Genomic DNA, 22,623 nt, shown 5'->3' with positions numbered 1-22,623 from the left:
AGCACACTGATAAAAATGATCCACACTGGATTTAGGCTTCTTAACATTTAAATTCTTACTTAAAGTTGTTTAGGCACTATGTGATTCAGTGAATTTTAGATTGTGCCGTTAATTAGAGAGCATGCCTGAAACACTTCAGTGGGACTGTTATAAAGATGAAGCGATTAAATATAGCTGATTCTCAGCACTGGGTACATAGCAACTGCTCAAGAACTGTTCATCCTCCAGGGACTTGAGTAATTGTTTCTTTAATGATATCTGTCTGCTTCATTAGCCTCCAGGCTCTCTGGAGAGAGGACTGTCTTTGTGACTGCCACTTCCTTGAGCCCAGCAGAACACCTGGCACTTGTCAAGACCTAATAAATGGACACATGAATAGATGGGAGAGGGAATCATGGGACAGGGGAGGCCCAGGGCCTGCAAGGGTGTGTGTAGGTGTTTGGGGGTGAGGGCTGCTTATAGTGGCATCAAGGAACTAGCGTTAGAAGGCAGCCTTTTCCTGGACATGACGGGTGCATAAACGTTGAATGCACAGCGACTACTGGGCCTCTGAGATGAAGATTAATGAGCCAAGTAAATGGCAGGAATTATCTGAGTTTGTAAAATACCTAAAAATAGTTTGCTGATAAATAGTTTGTTACCCTCCACCCTCAAGAATGCTTTTTGTTTGACTTTTTGCTTTATATGTATGAACTCTGGAAAACTTTTTGCACTACTTTAGATACCTCTGTATCAGCCAACATCAGGATGGAAAAGCTTATTAAACACATTATTAAAAATAAAAGCCAGGTCATGGGGGACCTTGGGTACCAGTGAAAGTGTTTTTATTTTGAAAATCATTAAGAATAGGAGAAGCAGAGAAGGACTAGGGAGAAAGGTGCTCCAGAAAGACCCATCTTTCTGAAGAGATGGCCAAAGACAAAGCTACTGTTGCTGTGGTACTGTTGCTATGGTACACCGGTTAGGCAGGGAGGCCTTGGCCAGGACTCACATCAGAGGGAGATGGTTTTAGAAGTTAATCTGCAAGATTGCATCTGAGATGCAAAGCATGTAAGGAGTTGTAAATGTTTCAAACAGTCACCGAGATGCTCCAAGGCCAACTGCTGTCGCTGAACTTGCCGTCGTTGAGTTCTGTCAAGTCCTTGCCTTAGTTTATAAGAAAACTCTGGCTCGGAAGAAAAAGTGGCCTACACCGTATCCCAGGGATAACTGCTGGCAATGTGCGGCTGGAATTCATGTTTCAGTTTCCTGGTTAATTTTGAGAAAATTCTCCGTTTATTTTTGTTTCGATTTCACAAAGAAACTCTCGCGGCTTCAATGCCCTTTCTCTGGTGGTATAGGTCTCTAGGTGATCCGTTTCTCCACTGTCTGGTACTAGCAGCATGGCTCTGAGCCCTGAACAAAGCTTCCATTTTGATATCTGGACAGTAAGTAGGAAGAGTTCAGTAGCCCCACAGAGTTGAGGACCGTGGAGAGGGTTAAATGAGACAATCCTTTAGCTTTAAAGATGATATCTCACTGTAGCCGAGGCTACCTGTAAACTTATGATCTTCCTTCCTCTATTTCCTGAGTACTGGAAGGCTGTACTCTGTGCCCAGAGAGCATCACCCTTACAGAGAGGCTGGGCTGTGGTAAGCTACCCTTGTGGCTAGGGACTCTCAGCCCTGTCACCAGCTGCAACTATCCAAAATCCTATAAACATGGCTTACCTGCCTGTACGAAAATATGGCTAGCTGACATTTTAAGAATCATCAGTAGCTGCTAAGGTTCTGACCACGCCTAGCTAGCTGTGAGATAAAGTCAGCCCTAAGCTTTAGCATCGTCATCTGAAAAACCAAGATGGCTGAGTGTATTTGGTGAGGGGCAGACGAGAGAACGTGGGAAGACTGGGCAGTATGGAGTTTACCAAGCCAATCATTTCAAAAAGCATCTCACAATGGCCCTGTTCGGAACATCCTGCATCCTTGGAATAGTCCACAGAATCATCAGACAACCTAGATGTGACCATTTGTGATCAGGAGTTGAACTCTGCAAGAGACCTCTTTCTGTTTTCTTCTCCCTTGGCCACTTTCTCACCTCTAATAGAATTGGAGTTAGCCTGGACCGCTGCTGGGATTCTATAAGAAGAGTCAGTCTTCAATGCAGGGGTGTGTGTCTCAGGTCTGGACGAACGGGCTGGATTTTCGCTGTGCCTTTTCTGGTGCACAGTCACTCTGGAAGAGCCCATCACTATTGATTGACAGCCGAGGAGTCAGACATGACGTGGTCCAAGTTTTGCTGAGAATAGCCCTGACTTATTCCTGGAATGTGTCATCAGCCTGCACTTTCCTTTTTCTGTCTCTTCAAACTTCATAGACAGGAAGACTGTGTCTGAGTTGACCAGGAAGCTTCTCAGCACAGTGGGGTTAATCCTGGGAACTAGACCACATTTCCCGGTTGTTGTTCTCATGATTGGTCAGCTCACACAGCAGGTACCTTACAGGAGACTGTCCAATACTTTAATTCCTTAAGAGAAGGATCAGGAATCATAGCAGATCGTTTTCTTCTTTTCTCTGGGTCGTTTAGTATTTGGACTTTGCTCCAGGAATGTGAGAAGCGATATGTCTTTCTAGGGCCATGCCAACTTAAGGCCCCTGTGACCACGCATGGCCTTGAATGCGGGAGGCAGCTCCAGATCTCAACTAGACCAGCATGGATATTTTTCTCATTAACTAAGTTGCAAAGCCCCTTCTGGTTTCCGCATAGGTGAGCATGTCTGTGAGCTGGAGGACAGACACGTTAAGATCAGGGGCAAGGCAGGGAGGAATTTCAGCTTCACACTTCTTCCCTGACGAGGCAGGAGCCGCAGTAGCTGAAGGGACCTTCAGCTGGCACTGTGTTCCCTTTGACGAAGCCCCTGCCACACTAGTTGCCAGTTATTTAGAATATTGCTTCCCCTTCTGAGTTGTGATTTCCTCCTTTCTTTCAAACAATGCCCCATCTTTGCAGTGTAGCTGACAACTGTCCCTCATTTCAGAGAATATTCATAGGATAGGGTCCTGTCTGTATCTCTTCACACACACACACACACACACACACACACACACACGTGTGCGAATTAAACAATGTATCATTGTGTTTTTCCCTAAATATCTTAACAGATAGAAGAATGTCTACTTTACTAAGAATATTCTCAAAGGAGGCTAGAGGCAGAGAGATAGGACTGTATTGGCCACTGACCTCTGTCAGTGCATCTGTGGTGACAGTTTAGGGACTTTATAATTCCTCATGACTCTAACGTAAACGAACAGAAAGCTTCACTGGAGCATTTGGAAAATACAGACCTGAGGTTTGCTCTGGTGTCCCCTGTGTCTGAGTTCCTCCCTAGGCTCTCTTTCTCGTCTCTTATTTCTCACACCCTTGACTAATTGCCTCACTGTGGTACCGACCAGTATACAGTGTACTCTGTTGGGACCCAAGAAGACTGATTTGCCTTCTGAGGGAGTATCCTTTGGAGATATAGGATGGACTCATTCATCTTAGCAATAGCTGCTATCAGCAGCCTTCATCAGCCTGTGCCTACATCAAACACGTGCATAAAGACCAATTAATGTGTCACTCCGGTTTCCTGCAGCAGATGCATCTGGCCTGTGGCATCTACCCTCATAACTGAAATTGTGAAGCATTGCCCTAAAATCACTGAACCAAAGAATTTTAAAAATGCATCAATTGTCAGATGTGCAGACTGAAACATTTCACAGAGCCGTGCCTTTCCCTTTCTCACCGGGGAGGAGGAAAAGACAGTTGGCTCTTGACGAGTGACATACAGTTCTTCCTGACAGGTGCTTCTTGGCCCTCATCCATATGGCTTCCTGATCCGGAGCCTCTGGTGCTCTCTTCAGGTCCCTCATGGCTGACCTCTGCCCTTCACTGATCATTGGGCTGATAACCATTGTCATATTCGCTGTGCTTAGATATTTCCAAATTCTTTTCTCAGGAGCTCTTCCTGGCTTTAAATCTCAGTTGCGTCTCACGAAATTCTGAGAGAATTAAGGGAGGAAGTATAATGACCCCTACTTTGCAGGTGAAGTATTGGCATCAAAACACATAGACGATTTAGTCAAGGATACAGGTCACAATAATGCCCCTAATCCCAGACCCTAATCCAAATCTCCCATCTTGATCAGTGTCTCTTTTCATGGGCACACATCATGTGAGAGGGCAAGGCAGGTGGCTCAGTGGACAATGTACCTGCTGTATTACCATGTCGTTCAATCCTAAGCAGCCACATTGAAGCCCAGTACAGTCTTGAGCATCTGCAATCAAGCAGGTCCTTGGCCTTGACGGTCAGCCAGTTGAGTCAGGCAATGAGCTCTAGGTTCAGTGAAAACGTGGCTTCAAAATAGGATGGAGCACTCCAGAGGAAAATTCCCGACGTTGACCTCTGGCCTCCTTACGTGCACACATAGGCGAGCCAACCTGTGCACGCACTGTGCAGTCACACAAAGACAGAAAAGAAGGGATTTATACCAAGTCATTGTTCTTGGTTCCTAAATGTACTTGATTTGAGTGTATTGTTCTGATTTTCAAATACAACAATGATTAATTTGGTTATGGGAAGGCTTCTGTATACATAACCAGTATTATATAAAGAAAGTTTAAAAATTAGTTTGTCTCATAGGATACTTTACGGCATTAACATCATATATGTTTTGTACCATGATATAGTGCTAATAAAGTAAAACTGGTATTTTTATAACTAAATACTAACAAGTTTTAGTTAATTAATATGGTCAAAGGGTCAACTGAATGGGTTGCTTACAGAATTAAAACAACAACAAAAAATAGGCTAAGATAGACTAGGGTAGACATGAGAATATCCAAGTGCAGCGAATGTGGCAAAGGTGGGGCGAGTTCTCTGAATGGTGCAGTCTGTGTAGTGGCTTACAATAAAGAGATTGTCCCATCTCTCTGTGCATATCTATGTATGCGGGGTGTGCACACGCCTTGCTGCATGCGTGGAGACTGGAGGACAACCTCAAGGGTCCCGCCTTCCCTTGTTTGAGGCAGGTCTCTTTAATGTTCTCTGCTGCGTACACCAGGCTAGTTGGCTAGGAGCTTTCGGAGACTGTTCATTTCATTCCACATCTGTCCACAGCAGCGCTGGGTTTATAGATGGGGCTGCCACACCTGGCTTTCCCTGGGTGCTGGGGGTGCAAAATCCCGCTCTTGTGTTTCTGCAGCATGCACTTGGAGCACCGCACCATCTCCCAGGCCTAATAGTATCTCTTACAAAACTGCCCATCTCTTTTTCTTGTTTTCTTTCTTCAGCCTCATTTCCTCCTCCCTTTCATTCATCCTACCCTTCTTCATGTATGCAGGAACTGAACCCCCAAACCTGCTCCCTTTGTTTTACTTACTTGCATTAACACCCCTAAACACCCTCCCCTCCTCAGCCTCCCTGACGTGTTTATATCCCCACTGAGACAATGTTTGTTTCTTAGTTTGATCGTCTATGCCCTTCCCTTCCCCTCTACTGAAAAGGTCCTGTGTGATGTGGCTTTCAAGACCGAGTTTGTCAATTCTTTCCTTGTTTCATAAATCAATCGCCATGTCTCTAAAGACTCATATTTCCATTTCAGGCAAAACAACTCAAATCTGAAGAAATGAAATTTCTAAGGACAGTCGCGTTCTGCTTCGTGCTTATTGCGACGTGTTCTTCAGAAACGATGTTGAGCGAGAGCATTCAGCCCGTTGCTCGGCCCTTGGTGAGTCAGTCCACATCCACAGTGATTTCCCCATCGCCGTCCTTTGGTTTTCTGGGAAGGTGGAAATCAGCAACCAGTTCTTTTAAAAAGCAGTGTAGGAGGGGAGTTTGAGGCGTTCTGTACAGAAACGTAGGTAGTCCTTGGTGTATTTTCTGAGCTGCAACTTTCTGCAGTCTGAAGTTGGTGCTAGTGTCAGGAGATTGCTCAGCCCAGCCATCTCCACTCCCCACAGTGGGCTTTGAGCAGCCAAGGAAAGCTATATATACAGATCAATCGAAAATTGTGAATTTGCTTAAAACAGTCCAATTTAAAAACCGTGCAACTCGATTGCATGGTTCTTGGTGGTAAACTCTGTAGGTGACGATGTCATGTTGCCATCTCAGAGAGTCTAGAGATGCTAGGCTGAGGCATCACATTGAGGCTGGCAGTGGTGAAGCAGATTTGAAAAGCTGAGGATTTTACCTGAACATCAGACTGCAGCACAGTTCTAAAACCTTTAATCTCTGTGTGTGTCACAGCAAACGGTGAGCATGGCCAAAGGACCATGGGTAGCAGCTACGATTCTTCCCCAGGAAGAATGCAAGTTGTTTGTCTTTGGAAGGTGGGGAGGCATTCATCTAAGTAAAGGGAGGGATGGGTAGATTGCTCCACGTGGGATTCTTTATCCCACTTCTTATGCTAGAGGCAAGGCCCATTGCTGACGGGGAGGAGAGACACACAATTCTACATCTTCTTCTCTTCATGTACAGAATCATGCTAATAGTAGTACCAATTTCCTATGATTGTTATGAGAGTTAAATTAGTTTACCTTTATAACAGACATGGGAATATTCTGTTTTAGTCTGGGTGTCATTATCATTGAAGTTTTAATAATTCCCAGGTAAGTAAAAACTTGTCTTTGAGATTTTTTTTCTTGTATTGAACTTAATCTGAGGAGATTGGAACTTGATACAGGGAATATAATTTATTCACAGTGTGCTTGAGTCTTCCATCTTGGTTTCGGCGTTTTGCTTCATCACGGTATTTATTGGCTTTCATGATAACTTTCTTGAGGCTGTAACAATTACCTGACATAGACAAGATGAAGACGAAGGCTTCTGTGATGGCTCGCAGCTCTAGAGACTTTAGTCGGTGATGGAATGGTACAGCAGACCACAGAATGTGCACCACAGCAGCCGTGGCACCGAGGAAAGAGAATGCTGGTGTCTGGCTGCTTTTCTTCTTTCCCCTTCCTGCCCATTGCCACTGCCCCCTACCATAGGGCTGATGCCAGTCACACCAGGGTGGGTCTGTTCTCAGGCAAGCCTCTCTGGAAACGCCTCTGTGGTGGTACCCAGAGGTGTACCTTAGTCTCCTAGGGTGATCCTTGATCCAGGAAGTTGACAATGAAAAGCCATCATCTCAATGATTTTGTGTGCTTGCTTCCTTTCCTCATTTTAGGGTCTTTGTTTTGGTCTAGGTTTTCTTTGTCTTTTTCGTCTTTCTCTATCTCATGACTTGAGGGATACACATGTTTCTTCTCCCAAACCCCAGTTTGTGGGGTGCAACCTAGGTGGGAGATGATCAAGCCATTGTGGGGTGCAATTAAGGTGGGAGATGAGTCAATCTTTGTGGGGTACAACCAATTTGGGATGTGACCCAGGCTTTGTGGGGTACAACCAAAGAGGGAGGTAAGCCAGCCTTTGCGGGGTGCAACCAAGGTGGGAGATGAGCCAGCTTTTGTGGGGCGTAACCAAGGCAGGAGATGAGACAGCTGCTCATTAGATTGAGGAGGGAACATTTGTGCCTGTACAGCACTGGTTACTCAGAAGATGTGGTGTCTCAAGCGAGAACTTGAGGTGATTCCACATTAAAGTTAGCCTAAACTCTTTTTCAGAAGTGACCCTAATGATCACACTCACATGACAAGCTGTGCATGTCTGGCCCTGGCATAGCATGTGGATTGAAGTCCAGCTCCGACCCACATAAGCTTTAGAGAATTCATTAATTTTCCTTGTATCTTTGACCCCACGCCCTCTGTATAAAATGAGAATAAACAGTATCCCCTTCTCTGGCTTGTAAGGCTGAGACATATGAGCCTTTGAGAGTTTAGAGGCCAAGGGCTTCTGAATTGGTCCTTAGAGTTGCTGGGTTTCTTTGAGAAATCTTGGTAAGGTAGGGCCAAGTTACTCAACTTGGAAGCAAGGGTAAGACTGGCATTCTAGGCTGGCAAAAGGAGTGAGTGGCCCGCTCTGGTGATAAGAACTGAGAAGTGGGGTTCCTGGACTCTCGTGAACATCCTGGTTGCCTTCTTTAGATTTTTCATTCCCATTTTTCAAGCTGGGCAGGAATGAGAAGCCAGGTTTGGTCCCCAGCATCTGTGTGGAAAAGCCAAAGCTTGTAGCAGTGCATGCTGGTCATTGCACGCTGGGGAAGGGTGGACAGAGGATTCCTGTCACTGGCCTCCAGCTGGCCTAGCCAAAGTGGTGAGCTTCAGGGAAAAAAAGAGAAATCCTATATCAAAAATGAAGGTATAGAACTGAGGAAGGCATCCCAAGTTAACCTCTGGCATCCACGTGTGCATGCAGACACACACATGCACACGTACACACACAAACACACACAGATACACACAAGTACACGCACACACACACACACACACACACACACACACACACGCGGCACCATCTCTCATTCCTGACTGATTACCTTCTCCAGGCCACCCCACTTCCTCAGGAATTATTTAGAAAGTCATCTTGTATGAAAGGTGGGGCTCTTCCTGGAATTGGTGGCCTGGTCTCTTCCAGCTGAAGCTCTGCCATCAGGAAATCCCCAGTGGATGCACTTGTGGCTCAGAGCCTGGTCTGCAGGGCTCTGCATAGAGAATGGAGACAGATCCAAGGAGGAGCTGTTTTTTCTAACCTGACAACAACCCCGAGCTGTGTGATCCTCTGATCTAAGGGGGGGGGGGGGGCTGTGTTGTCTAACCTGACAACAACCCGGAGCTGTGTGATCCTCTGATCCAAGGGAGAGCTGTGTTGTCTAACCTGACAACAATCCAGAGCTAGGTGATCCTCTGGACCAATTTTCCCTCCTTAGCTAGTCTAGCCAGACAGCAAAATTGAGTAGAAAACTCAATCATTAGAGTCTTCCAGTTAATGAATGAGAACCTTCTGAGGACTCAGGTTGGCAAGGATGGTCCCAGGGAGCCCAGGGCGGCAGGACATATGAGCGCATACCATGGCCATAGGCCATATCAAACACTTCATAGACCTCTTCACAGGTTATTGTTTCTAATGTAGGAATGGGGACTTAGAAGGAGCAGATGGCTTTTCCAGCTAATAGTATGAGGGAGCAGTGGGTGTCAGCTCGTGATGTGATCCTAGCCTTTGCTTGTTCAAATCAAGGTCCTAGCACCTAACAGCCCAGTTCTATGCAGTGCTATACAGCAGAGTGGGTGGGGACAAGATGTGGGAACAGAAAGTTCCAGATGGTTACTGTGAAGAGTTAAGAAAGTTGTGATTCCTTAAAGGCACCATCACACATGGGAGATGCTGGTCACCAAGGCCCTGGACCTAGAGTTGTGCCCAGTCAGACTACAAAGGCTTGAGATCCTCTGCATTAGAAGTAAAATGCACCTCAGGCAGCAATGATTTGGGAGCCCCATCAGGAAGCAGGAGGCATGAAGGCTTGACCCAGGGGAGCTACCCAAAGGTGACCCTTTGAGACTGCCTCCTCTTGTTTGTCTGAGTCTTGCAAACATGTCTCAGGATTGAGATAGGTGTCTAGCCTCTCCCCAGCCTTCACGGAGGATGGAAACGGGACTGCATGGTAGACTCCTTCTTTTGCCTGGGCACAGGGCCAAGCCGGCAGCAGGGGAAACTGTTGGGAACCACCCCATACATCGCCCCCGTGACTTCAGTTCCTGCGCGCTTACATTCCTCTGCAACAACCTCACTGCAGAGGAAGCAGCAGTCGGGCTTTTGAAATTCCAGTCACTATCCATCATGTCTGTTTCTTCAAGAACGTTTGTGAACTCTCAGGTGCGCGTTCCCTCCGCAGCCCCAGGTCCTACACATTGTAATGTTCCCAGTCAGTGTTTCTTGCGGACTTCAAGGTCTTCAAGGTGGGGAACACACAAAGCAGTTGGTAATTTCCCAGAATTGTAGCATAGAAAGGGGAGAGAGACCGGCCATGGAAACTGTTTCTCGAGAAGGAGAGAGGGAGAAGGGCGAGGGGACGCACACACCTTTAAGCCCAGTGCTCAGAGGCAGAGGCAGAGGCAGGCGGATCTCTCTACGTTAGAGGCCATCGTGGTCTACAGACTGAGTTCCAGCACAGCTAGGGGTACACAGAGAAACACTGTCCGGAGAAAACTAAAAATAAAAAAAGAAGAAGAAAGAAAAGGAGAAGGGGAGAAAGAGGAGGAAGAGACATTAGGGCCGGGAGAGATGACAAGGGGAGACTGAGAGGAGCCCTTTGTGTGTCCCAGTATGTCTCCTAAGCCCACCGGAGAGTCAGGCTAGCTAAGTTCGGATTCTAGGTCCGGAAACACAGTGATCTTAGGCAACATATTTCATCTCCTGTACCGATGTTTCCTTATCGGTGAGATGTGGATAGTCATAGCTCCCTGGATTGTCCTGCTGTAGAGTGTGTGATGCATCTTAGGAATTTTGTTAGAGTTGAGTGACAGCAAGCGAACTAGACAGTTACAGCAGGCCACCCAGTTGATGCAGACATGCTTAACATTGTATGGTGTTCAGAGATGTCTGGCAATCATAGGAAAGGACACTCCCTGTATGCAGGGTCCATCTGGGAAAACATCAAAGAAATGAAGCTTGTTCGCTGAGCCTTGTGAGGAGCTTGCTTTGTGTGATATCCCAGGAGCCTCCCAGCAGACAGGAAGCAATGGGAAGGAGAAAAACCATGTTAGGTCAAGGCAAGGGGAAAGCTTGGTTACTAGCTACTGAGTGGAAACTGATCCCATCCACAGATGGGTGGTAGAAAGACTGAGAAGAACCAGGTAGCACTGTACAGACAGGAGAGAAGTATCCCAAAACAGTGTGGCATCTGATTCTAGACAGTGCTTACGTGCTACCAAAGATTTCTCTTCTATATGCATAGTAACTGTTTGACCTTTGCAATGGCCTACATTTATCCCCATGTTCCTGATATGAGAGAGCCATAGAGGTTCAATAACTTGTTTGAGGCCACACCATCTGATGGTGGAACTCAGACAGGAGCTTAGCATCAGTGGAGTCTTTGTTTTGGGGGGAGGGCCATGTGCACGAGTGTGTGCATGGGACTGTGTGTGTGGAGGTCAGAGGAGGATGTTTGGTGCCCTGCTCAGTCACTCTCTGCCTTATTCCCTTGAGAGAGAAGCTCTCGTTGAACTTCTTGATGAAAAGCTAGGCTGGGAGCCAGCAAATCCCAGCTCTCCTCCTCTCTCTGCTCCCCTCTCTACTGTGGTTGTAAATGTATGAGGTCATGCCCAGCTTTTTACTGGGGTTCTGGTATTTGAACTCAGGTCCTCATGCTTGCACACTTGCATGTTTGCACGCTTGCACAGCAAGTTCTTCTATCCACTGTTCTGGTTTGTTTCCAAAAGCCACTTATAGAGGAGCGGGTTTATTTCACCTTACAGCTTACAGTCCACCATACAGAGAAGCCAAGGCAGGAACTTCAAGTAGAAACCGAAGCCAGGAGGAACACTACTTCCTGCCTTGCTCCCTCTGCTTGCTTGCTCAGCTGCCTTTCTTATATAGCACAGACTGACTGCCTAGGGATGGTCCCGTCCATAGTGGGCTCAGACGTCCTACATCAACCAGCAATCATCATGCCCATAGGCTTCAACTGAGTGGCCATCACACCTATTGAGCTGTCTTCCCTGTCCAAGTCTTTGCTTTTAACCACTGTACATCATAATAACTCAGATTTGCTTAGAACTCACCCCATACCATTTTGGAGTACACTTAAGCCTTGTAACGGTCCTATGATATTGACACTGTCCTTATTCCCATTTCACAGAAAAGGAAAGCAAGGTCCACTGAGTATCAGCAGCTTCCTTATAGCAGCAAAGCTAGAAAGAGGCCTAGGCATATTTTCACACGGTCTGACCACATAAGCCATCTGGAGTCGAGGAGGATGAGGCCTCGGAGGGGACTGTCATGTCTAAGTAGGCAGTGGTTAAGCAGCCTGAACAGCAGTAGAAATACTGCAGCCATCCAAGCGGAATGCTGGGAAAAGGTAGGGAGATGGACTCAGGTTACAGACCACTGGCCCAACTCAGGGCTCATGTCTCAGGCCAAGAGCACAGATCAGAGGAAACTCATGTCTGTTTCCAGACAGCACACACAGACCAGAGGTGCCAAAAGGCTCAGAAGCGGTGAGTTCTTCTGCTGCTGGATCTAGGGTCTGGTGTATACAAACACCCTCCTGTGTGTTTTCCCCAGATCTGTGCCTGTGCTCAGGTGTGATGGTGAGTGGCCTGTGAGTGGGAAGCCAGGGGGAGAGAGTTCCCCAATATCCACTAACGCGTTTCCAATTGTTCTTCCAGATTCTCCACGAACATGACCTAGCGGGGGAAGAGCCAGTAAGGCAGAAACGAGCAGGTTTGTGTGCTTCTTGCGTAGAGTCCTTATAAACCAACCAAATGGCATTTGCTGTAGCTCTACAATTGATCCTCCCTGTCTCTCATACAGGGTATGGGCCTGATGTCACCAGGCAAACACACTATCTCCATCCCTTTTGTTATGTGTTTGTTTGTTTAATACATGTATGCATGCGTGTGTATGTGTAGGTTAGAGGTGCCGGCCATCAGGAGCCATCCCCCTTGTTTGTTGAGGCAGCGTTTCTTACTGGTCAGGAAGCACTTCACCCCCAGCCCCCAGCAGGCTAGGCTGGCTGGCCAGCCAGAGCCCCAGAGATCTACCTGATTTTCCCTCTAGAGCACTGGCACTACAAATGTGTGATAGCACCATGTCCAGATTTGTAAACGTGGGTCCCAGGGATGGAACTCAGATCCTAATGCTTACACTAAGGGAAGTACTTTACCAACGGAGTAATTTCTCCAACTATTTTAGTCAAAGTTCTATCACTGTGAAGAGACACCATGACCATGGCAACTCTTATAAAGGAAAAGGTTTAACTGGGGCTGACTTACATTTTAGACGTTTACTCCATTGTTATCATGGCAAGAAACATAGTATCACACAGGCAGACCAGATGCTAGAGAATATCTGTGCATTCTATGGCCAGATCCGCAGGCAGCATGCAGAAAGAGACACTGGGCCTGGCTTAAGCCTCTGACAACTCAAAGCCACCCCAGTGACAAACTTCCTGCCACAAAGCCACACCTCTTAATAGTGTTATTCTCTATAGGCCTATGGGGGCCGTTTGCACTCAAACCTCCACACCAACGTTTGTGTGTGTGTGTTTGTAATTTATAGAGAGATTCTTGCTAAATTGCCATGTTGGTCTTGAACTTGGGATCCTCCTGCCTCAACCTTCTAAGTGGCTGGGATTCCAGGCCTCCAGATTAGACTATGGAGCAGCTTTTGTTAAACACTGTGTTCTTCATGATTCAGTCTCCCAGGATCTCATGGGAACAGGCCTTTTCGTTTGCTAAAAGGAACTGTAAGGAACCCCATTTTCAACTTAATCAAATGATGTTAGGTGGCCACAGAGACACCTTGCCACCCCTTTCTTCCACCACCGTCTCAGCCTCCTGTCACTCTCCGCAGCTGCCCTCCAGTTCCACCTCTTTCCACAGCTCCATCTCACCTGGTTTTAAACCCACCTGCCCTCCCTGTTCCTCCCCTTACCTGTCTTTCCCTTTCTTCTCTCCCATCTCCCTCTCGCTCTCTCCCAATGGACTCTGATGTCCCCTCTACTTCCTCCTCTGAAGCCAGTTTGTAGCTTCTGTGTTTGTAAACAAGCACAATGCCTCCCTCATGCCCTCAACCCTGTGGACTCCCCTGGGACAGGCACTGAGTCAGAGATGTGTCCATTTGTACTGTGGAAGGCTTTCATGGTTTGAAATGGAGCCAGGCGTGGAGGAGTCCCAGCTCTGGCTTTCTACCAAGGTCTGCCAGGGCTCCAGCCCCCAGCTCCCCCAGAAGCAGCTGGTCTCCCAGCTCTTCTGAGCCTGGCTGTCTATCACTCCTGTGAGCCACACAAGGAGGTAGTTCCGGGGCAGGAAATACTCGCACATCTAGGGATTTGAACATTCCAAAATTTTTCCAGGCATGTTTTCACTCAAAACAATCGTGACAATGATAAGTCACCATGAACACATGTTTTCCGTTTATTATCCATGGTGCCCTGTGTTCTCGGACCCCTAGCGTCAATGGGAGTGTTAAAGAATCAACCTGTCCTCCGCAGATGATGAATTTGCCTTGGTACTTTTACAGAACCACCAAAGTAAAAAATAATCATAGAAAGTTCAGGTGCTGGGGCCTCGATGGTAGAACTGTTCGTTGTGAAGAGAATGGGAGTCTCCAGCCGAGTGAAAGAAGCAGGCGGTGGGAGCTTTCCAGGCGGCCGTACCCAGAGGCTGCCTGAGCTTGGCGTGCTGTGCTCTTCGAGGGAGGAGTTCGGGTGGGTGTTAGAATGTCAGGACGGCAAACCTGTTCCGGTACATGTATGCCTCCCTTGCTGAGGCCATGAGAGCAGAAGGTTCTAGAAGAAATAAACCTGGCAATGGAGTTTCCATCTGCATCACTGGACCGCAGTTTTAAAACGTTGGATAAAAATCATATTTTCAAAAGTATTCTTTTAGAATTTCATACACCCTCACTCCTCAGTCCATCATTAATGGCTGAATCAATATTTATATTTATTCTAAGGATATTACAGATGTCTGCATATGTGACAAATCAGATGCCCAGGCTCATTGTCCTCCTGAGATGTGTATTTGTGTGTGTGTGTGTACACATATACCTACATATCACACATCACATGCATGTATCCATCATATATTTTATACATGGATACATGGATCAAGGGCTTTAAGATGATTGAAGAACTTGTAAGACGTGGAGCTAACGAGACAGCTCAGTCGGTAAGGTATCACCACACAATCATGTGACCTGAGTTTGAGCCCCAGCATCCATACAGAAAGTCGGATTGACTGGGGCCCATTTGTAATCCCAGAACAGGAGGATCCATAGACTCACCAGCCTGCCAGCCTAGCTGGGTAAATCCCAGGTCCCTGTGAGAGACACTGTCTCCGAAAACAAAGTGGACAGAATCCCAAGGAATGACACCCAAAGCTGACCTCTGGCTTCCATATGTACACACATACATACATGAGCATGTGCATATACATACTCATACATGCGTGAACCTATATGTGAACATGCTCACATATACACACTTACACATACATGTATGTATGAACATACTCACATACACACACATATATACACAAACACACGCACACAAAATCCTCTGTTTGAAGGGACCTGATGTACCCCCAGCACAGAAAGGGCTCTCAGTTGGCACCAGTCCCAGAGGGTGGCCCGAAGGCATGAGTGTGATGCCATGGTACACTAGCTGGCATTTTAGGAAAGCGCTTTCCATGCAGTTGGTGAGAAGTCTGCACAGAACTCAAGAACAGAGGCAAGAATGTGGGTGGAGCTCCTTGAGAGAGCAAAGTGTGGGTGTAAGAGAGGCACGGATGGGCGAACACACACAAGATTGTGTCGCTATCACGTCAGGAAGTAGGGCCCAGGACAGCTGGAGGCTGGCATCAAGAAATGACGAGAAAAACTCCCGACAGTGTCAGTGATCCAGGTGGTTTGCTGAATTACTAGATAAAGCAATCAGCTGACTGGTGGGAACTGGAAGGGCAGGGAGGGAAGAACCTGCAGGCGTGGAGCTGCTGGGCATGGCAGCATCCTCACACCTTGCATCCAGAGTAAAGCCCTTACTGGAGTGGACAGGTCTCTGGCTGCCTGTGAGGAAATCCTGACATTTTATAGCCGTGACAGGTTGGGTGCATGGGCCCTTTGTGACCTGGGATCAGAACATAGTGAGCACTTCTAAGTCTGTAGCACAGGGCCTGGGGGCTCAGAGCTGCACGCTGGGATAATGTGCTGTGTGCTCTGTGAGTAGATTGGTGATGGGGTGAGAGGAAGGGCTGGGTTCTCTCTGCCTGATGTGGGGGGTTGATGTAGGGCATGGTTCAGTTTTTGACTCAGCATTGACTATCATTTGTGTTCTGACTTTGGTTTTCTTGTTTTTGTTTTCTTTTTGAAAATTCTGAGGGTTTTTTTTGACCATTTAAAGGGTCAGATATGGTCAAATAAAGGTGAATTTTATTTTTACTACTGATACACATCATTATGTGTGTGAGTGTGTGTATGTGTGTGCGTGTGCGTGTGCGTGTGCGTGTGTGTGTGTGTGTGTGTGTGAGAGAGAGAGAGAGAGAGAGAGAGAGAGAGAGAGAGAGAGAGAGAGAGAGAGATCATCAGCAGTGAAGAATCACTGCCCACCATGCGAGCTCCCTTCTCCTGGATGAGGTTGGCAGGTGTCCTTTGGCAGGCAAGAGATTCATTCATGCATCTACTTAAGTGCTGTTGCTGAGAAGCTTTAGGTCCCATCAGTTGCTAGGCAAAAATAGTATTGTTTGCTTAAACAGATGCGATTAAGACCCAGCAGTGCTTGTGGCAGTTGGTGGCCAACTTCCCAGAAATGTCTCTTTAAGATAAGTGCTTCGAGGCTGGCAGTGACTTGTGGGAAAGGAGAGGGGAAATCCTGGTTAGTTAGTGTCTCCTGAGCCAGCGGATGGGCATCGTCTGACACCAGTGACACCTGGAATGTGTTACCTTCCACTCAGGACAGTGAGAACCAGAAAAATGCAGACAAACAGCACAAAGGGTGAAGGATATGGAGACAAAGAAAATATAGGGAGCTGTCAGGAGGCAGCTGGTTCAGATGGCAGAGAAGGGTGAGGGTCATCAAAGATACACACACAGAAGGAGGGGGCTGTGGTCTGACCCTTCCGAGTACATTGTAGCCAAGAGCAGGACAAAGAATGTCACTTTCCCAGGCTCCTAGGTCTTCGGGTTCATGAGGGGACAGAAAGGCAGAGTTTGGCCTTTCTTTTTTCTGTTTAAAATTGTTTTTAGATTCATTTGTTTTATTTTTATGTGCTTAAGTGTTTTTCCTTTATGCATGTACACTTCACACGTGTACTGGAGCCTGCAGAGGTCAGAAGAGAGCATGAGATGCCTGGAACCGTAGTTACAAATGGTCGTGAGCAATCATGTGGGTGCCGGGATCCAGACCCAGGTCCTTGGCAGGAGCAGCGAATGCTCCTAACCCCTGAGTCATCTCCAGACCCTCGAGTTTGACATTTCTAACCCAAGGCATTCCATCTGCCTGAGGGAAGCAAGAGGATATCATACTGATGCATGGGCCGCTGGGTGAGTTGTCTTATTTGCCCGGGTTCCTGGAGCCTTCATGCCATCCTCAGATCTGTGGAGAAAGGAATGGCCTGAGTGGGGGTCATCTTATGTTCGTCTAGGAAGCCAACAGGGCTGCTGCTCACTCAGAGCAGCCGTGGTCGTTTGTTCTTCCCAGAGCAATGTTCTTCGGATGGCTTTCTCATGCCTCTTTCTCCTCATTCAAGTCTCTACTCCATGCATGAAGCTTTAAAAGAGGTCTTTCCTAGCTGTCCATCATCATCTTCTTCTTCATCACCATCACCACCATCATCATCATCACCATCACTATCATCATGATCACCATCCTCACTGTTATCACCATCATCATCATCACCATCATCATCATCACCATCACCACCACCACCACCACCACCATCATCATCATCATCATCATCCCTATTTACCTCTGCTTCCTTCTTCTACCTCATGCAGAACAGTCTGATATTAAGATACAAACTGATCAGCTGAGGAGGGAAAGGAGGACAGGACTTTGCTTCTCTTTTTTTTAATTTTATTGATTTTTATTGAGCTCTACATTTTTCTCTGCTCCCCTCCCTGCCTCTCCCCTCTCCTTCAACCCTCTCCCGCGGTCCCCATGCTCCCAATTTACTCAGGAGATCTTGCTGGGGCTTCTATCACAGTGCTGGGAAACGGGTACCCAGTGAATGGCAAAGCTGCAGGAAAATCAGTAAATGGAGGAACAGACACATATAACGCCTGCAAGGCTGGTGGTCTGAGTTTGGATCTCTAAGACATTGATGGTGCTGACAGACTTGGAGAAAGTTTTCAAGACTGGCTCATTTACTATTAATAATTTTGATTTTGAACTTGACTTAAAAAATAATTAAGAATATTGATTTATTGCAAGTCTGCATTTAATAATAATATATTTTATAGTGCTGTAGGGCTTTGTGAAATGATTGCTTTTCTTATCTTCTATTAGAGTTATAGCAGGGTGTGATTAAATGTGAGAAAATGGACTTTGGAGTCAGCAAACTGTCCTTTTTAATCTTAGCTCAGATATGACGGCAGGATTTCAGCTCTCTGTGCCTCAGGTTTGCCACACAGAGCAGTGGAGGTAAGCATGGTGCCCTCCCGGCCCTTTACCCTGCCAGACAAGAGCAAATGGCCACCGCCTTGCTACTGTACTATGCTGGTCTCCTCCTTCAGCTGGTTTCTCTGAATGGCAGAAGGAAGCCCGTGTTCGCTCTGTTGAGGTAAAATTGGGTAGACAGAAAGTTGGAGAAGTTAATAATGCTTGTTCCTCTGCAGGAGGACCTCAGTTCCATTCCCAGCACCCCCATTAGGCAGCTCACAACTGCCTGAAACTCCTGCCCTGCAGGATCTGACTCCCACTTCCGGTCTCCAAGGGCCCTGCCTGTCCTTGGGATACTCAGGTTAAGTAGGTAGAAATAAGTCGTAAAAACACAAGAGACTAAGCGAAGTTAGCAAGGAGGTGCCTGTTTGCCATCAGGAGCAACAGCGGAGGACTGAATACAAAAAACAAAACAACCCAAAAGCGCGTCTGTGAAAGTCAGGTCTCCACTGCCACTTTCTTCATTTCATCCTTTGGTTTAGAGTGTCAGAGCTCCAGCCACCGGCACATCAGATCCCCGTAAGAAGGTTTTAATATCCAGGCCTGCCTCTCTATCTAAAGAACACAGTTTGCTTCACCTGGGCACATGACCCCCTAGACGTGAGTCGCTCTCAGTCAAGGTCAGGTGACAGGAAAACCTGCACCTTACCCAATTGCAGTGGCATGTCTGAGGCTTCTTTAGGGAATTGACTTCTCAAAAAGAAACATTTCCGGCTAGGCATAGTGGCACACGCTGGAAATCCTAACACTTAGGAGGCCGGGGTAGAGGCAAAAGGAACATGAATTAGAGGCTAGCCTAAGCTACGCAGTAAACTCCAGGCCAGCCTGGGCTTACAGCAAAGACCACTTGAAAAAGAGGGGAAGGAGGAGGTGGAACTGTAGATTCCTGGTCCTCACCAGCCTCAAGGGAAGGATGATGCAGGAGTCACGGCAGGAGAAGAGGACCTTAGCGGCTTGCGCTAACAGCTGCGCGAATCCCGAAGGCTGACTCTCGCTAAGCCGCGGGTCCTTTACTCCCAGGGCTTTGGGCTTTCGGTTCAGTCTTGTGAAAATCTAAACAGAACTGCCTCAGCTTTAACCAGGAGCGCTGCTCTTCATGGGTAGCTATTGCTTTGTGGGTCCACACGTGTTCTGTCATGGTGTCTGGAAGGGGCACAGGACAGGGAGGACCCTCAGGTAGGTATCGGTGTCAGGGTGGGATGGAGTCACACAAGCAACAAAGTCGATGATAGAGGATCGTTGTTGACCCCATCCATCCAGAGCAGCGGCCGTCCAGGAAATCCTGTTTGCATTCATGGGAGGACCCTGAACTAGTGAATTTACCAGAGGGAATAAACACGGTCATATGACTTTTCAGGAAAAAGAATGTTCTGGAAGGCAGATGTAAATAGTGTGCAGCTGCCCTAGTGGAAATGTTCCTAGTGGGCAAGATGGTGTCTGGAGTTAGAGTCATACGAGTTAAGGTTAGCTGCTCCTCCAGGAAGCTTAGTTCATCACAGAACATTCGAGAATCAAAAAAGAAACAAACAAACAAAAATCACAGGAAACTTGAGACAGTATTACTATGTCATGATATACAAGACTAGATAATAAAAGATTTTACAAGTAACTTTTAAATTTTACTTCTTAAAATTTTAGTTTAGTTTAGATTTTGAGGCAAGGTCTCACAAATTCCAGGCGAACCTCAAACTCACTGTGTATTTGAAGGTGGTATTGAACTCATGATCCTCCTGCCTCCACTGCCCAGGCATCAGGATGACAATCTCATGTCACCACAGCCAACTTAAACCCCATCTGATTCTGCTTGTATAAGGAGGAAATACACCATTAAGTATGTTCCTAAAACACCTGCAGCACAGTTCTTTAAAGGAACAGCAGTTTCATTGCAGCAGGCAGAGTGGCGCCAAAAAGAAATAATTTCCAGCAAGGCTATATCCTAAGACCAATGGACTTCATTCCTCCAAAGAAACATCCACTCTAGCTTCCAGCAGCAGATACTTAATGACTGGAGTTTTCTATTCTGAGCTGTCTCAGTGTTTCCCAGAAATGGTCCTCAGGGTGGTTGAAATAAATGTTCTGATTTCACAGGAAAGCAATTGTCTTTAGGAAGAAGACACAGACTTCTGACTTCATGTTAAAATACAGATCATGTTATGTGGTTTCACTTACATTTTAAAGAATGGTTTTAAAAGTATTCATTCATTTCTTTACCTATTTAAAATATTCTTTTTTAAAAAATATTTATTTATTATGTATACAATATTCTCTCTGCATGTATTCCTGAAGGCCAGAAGAGGGCACCAGACCTCATTACAGATGGTTGTGAGCCACCATGTGGTTGCTGGGAATTGAATTCAGGACCTTTGGAAGAGCAGGCAATGCTCTTAACCGCTGAGCCATCTCTCCAGCCCCTAAAATATTCTTCATACCTCTGTGTGACAAAAAAAAATATCCTTCAAACTTTTTCATGAGGTAGTAACTGAGCCTATACCTTCAGCCCCAGGAGTGTATTCCAATAGACTAGAGCAGTAGTTAGCCCAGTGGAGCGAACATACAACTTGGTGCTGGGGCCAGGTTTAGTAAGAAGGACTGGGCACATGTTTGCCAATATGGTAAGCTCCAGGACAGATTAGTGAGGTCACCAGAAGGGAAGGAATCAGTTTCTGTCCCAGAAGCTTACAATTGGTGGTCAGGATATGATGTGGCATTGGAAACTGGAGAAGAACCGTTGAAAGGTTAGGTAACATAGCTATAGCCTGCTGGTGTGCGCGCGCATGTGTGAGTGTGTGTGTTTGGAGTATATTTATTTGGAGAGCTGGCATTCGATCACCTGGAGACAATCTGAAAAAGCAACAAAGGCCTGGGAATCTTTTGCATGTCTCTTTTCAAGTCACCAAACCTTTGCCGACTGCCATTCAAGTGCAGGATCCTGAGGATGTGTAGCAACAATAAAGAACCCACTGTGTGCCTGTGTACAAGCTAAGGCCAAAGAAACTTAAAAGGGAGGGGTAATGCTAGAAGTTTTTAAAGCACGTGTGCATGCCTGTTCAGCTCCTAGAGTGTGTGCAAACTAACTACACGATGTTATAAAGTCCGCAACTCGTTCCTGCGGGTGGAGATCACGACTCTGACTCACTGCACAGGTGTGTTGCACAGGTGTGAGAACCTTCCTTTCAGGCTGCGACGACTAGTCTTGCCCCAGGTATATTTTGCTCTCTGTGCAGGGTCTTTGACCTTGGACATCAAGGTTGAGGGTAGTAGTTGGGAACGAGTAGTGTAGACAAAGTTTTCTTTTTCTCTCAAATAATCCATTAGTAATTCTAATAAGCTGACGTGCCCAGTATCTACAAGAATGTGTCACTAGCTTTCCTTGCTGTGGTGTCCACCGGGGTCTTTCTCCTGCCTCCTCGAACGCTCATAGTCTTTGTGAAACTTTTGTTTCAGTTGCAGTGAGTGGTCCCGTGGAGGAAGAATACACCGTGGATGTTGAGATCAGTTTTGAAAACATCTCCTTCCTGGAGTCTGTCAAAGCTCACTTGAACAGCCTCAGTTTTCCAATTCAAGGAAATGGCACGGACCCAGCCACGGACATCATGAGCATAGCAATGACAACAGGTGAGCCAGACACACATTGCTTGAGAGGAGAGGGCTGGGCATATTGTGAGAAAGGCAGACTGCTGTCCTCTAAATCAGATTAAACACAGAAGCCAATGTAATGACTGTGATTTTATGACCCCCTACCTCCCAGAATGAACTTTGCTAGCAGTAAATTTCTCAGCCAGTCATCACCTTATTTTAAATGATGACCAGAGATTTCCTTGGTGGTCACGATAAATTGACCACCCCTGCCCCCAAGGTATGGACAGACCCTTCTGCACAAATTACTGGATCCTTTCCCTCTGAACAATGTGTAGGTGCAGCAGGGAGGGTCTCAGTATGTTATAAGCAGTGATTTCTTTTCTTTGGGGTATCCATAGGTCAGGACATAGGAGCCAGGCACATACCTAAATCAGAAGCAAGACCTTAAGCAAAATTGTCCCAGGTCATGATTTGACTTTGTGCTTGAGGACTCCTTACTGAAATAAAACCATTCTTCGTTTGTCTCAGGGGACCATCCCCAAAGAACAGGTGCCCTGTAGATGAGGCTGCCCTGTGTCTTATAATAGTTCTGTTCATTAGAAAGCACCATTGTAACTCAGTAACCATTTAGTGACTTTTCTCTGAGTAGCTAGCTTCCCATGGGCACCCATCTGCAGAGCGTCTTCCAAAGAATCTCTTTGTTCCTACTTTAGACACTGATTTAAGGGTCTCTGTTTTTCAGAGGTTTTTCCTTCCTTTTTTAATGTCTCCA

General features: G+C 46.6%; 1 protein-coding gene across 2 annotated transcripts in view; it reads left to right on the top strand.

The window, feature by feature from the left end:
• The window catches only part of Adgrf5 (adhesion G protein-coupled receptor F5), a 95,604-nt gene that overhangs the window by 35,555 nt on the left and 37,426 nt on the right, over nucleotides 1-22,623 (top strand). For both annotated transcript variants that reach the window (XM_038342290.1, XM_038342289.1), the window contains exons 2-4: nucleotides 5,622-5,747; nucleotides 12,283-12,337; nucleotides 21,717-21,887. In XM_038342290.1, coding sequence (XP_038198218.1) covers nucleotides 5,646-5,747; nucleotides 12,283-12,337; nucleotides 21,717-21,887 — 328 coding nt within the window. In that variant the 5' untranslated portion in view covers nucleotides 5,622-5,645. The remainder of the gene's footprint in view (nucleotides 1-5,621; nucleotides 5,748-12,282; nucleotides 12,338-21,716; nucleotides 21,888-22,623) is intronic.

This window comes from Arvicola amphibius, chromosome 9 (genome assembly GCF_903992535.2).
Source record: "Arvicola amphibius chromosome 9, mArvAmp1.2, whole genome shotgun sequence".
Lineage (NCBI taxonomy): Eukaryota > Metazoa > Chordata > Mammalia > Rodentia > Cricetidae > Arvicola > Arvicola amphibius.
Note: the sequence above shows the minus strand (reverse complement) of the source record. Positions and strands in the feature narration are given on the sequence as shown.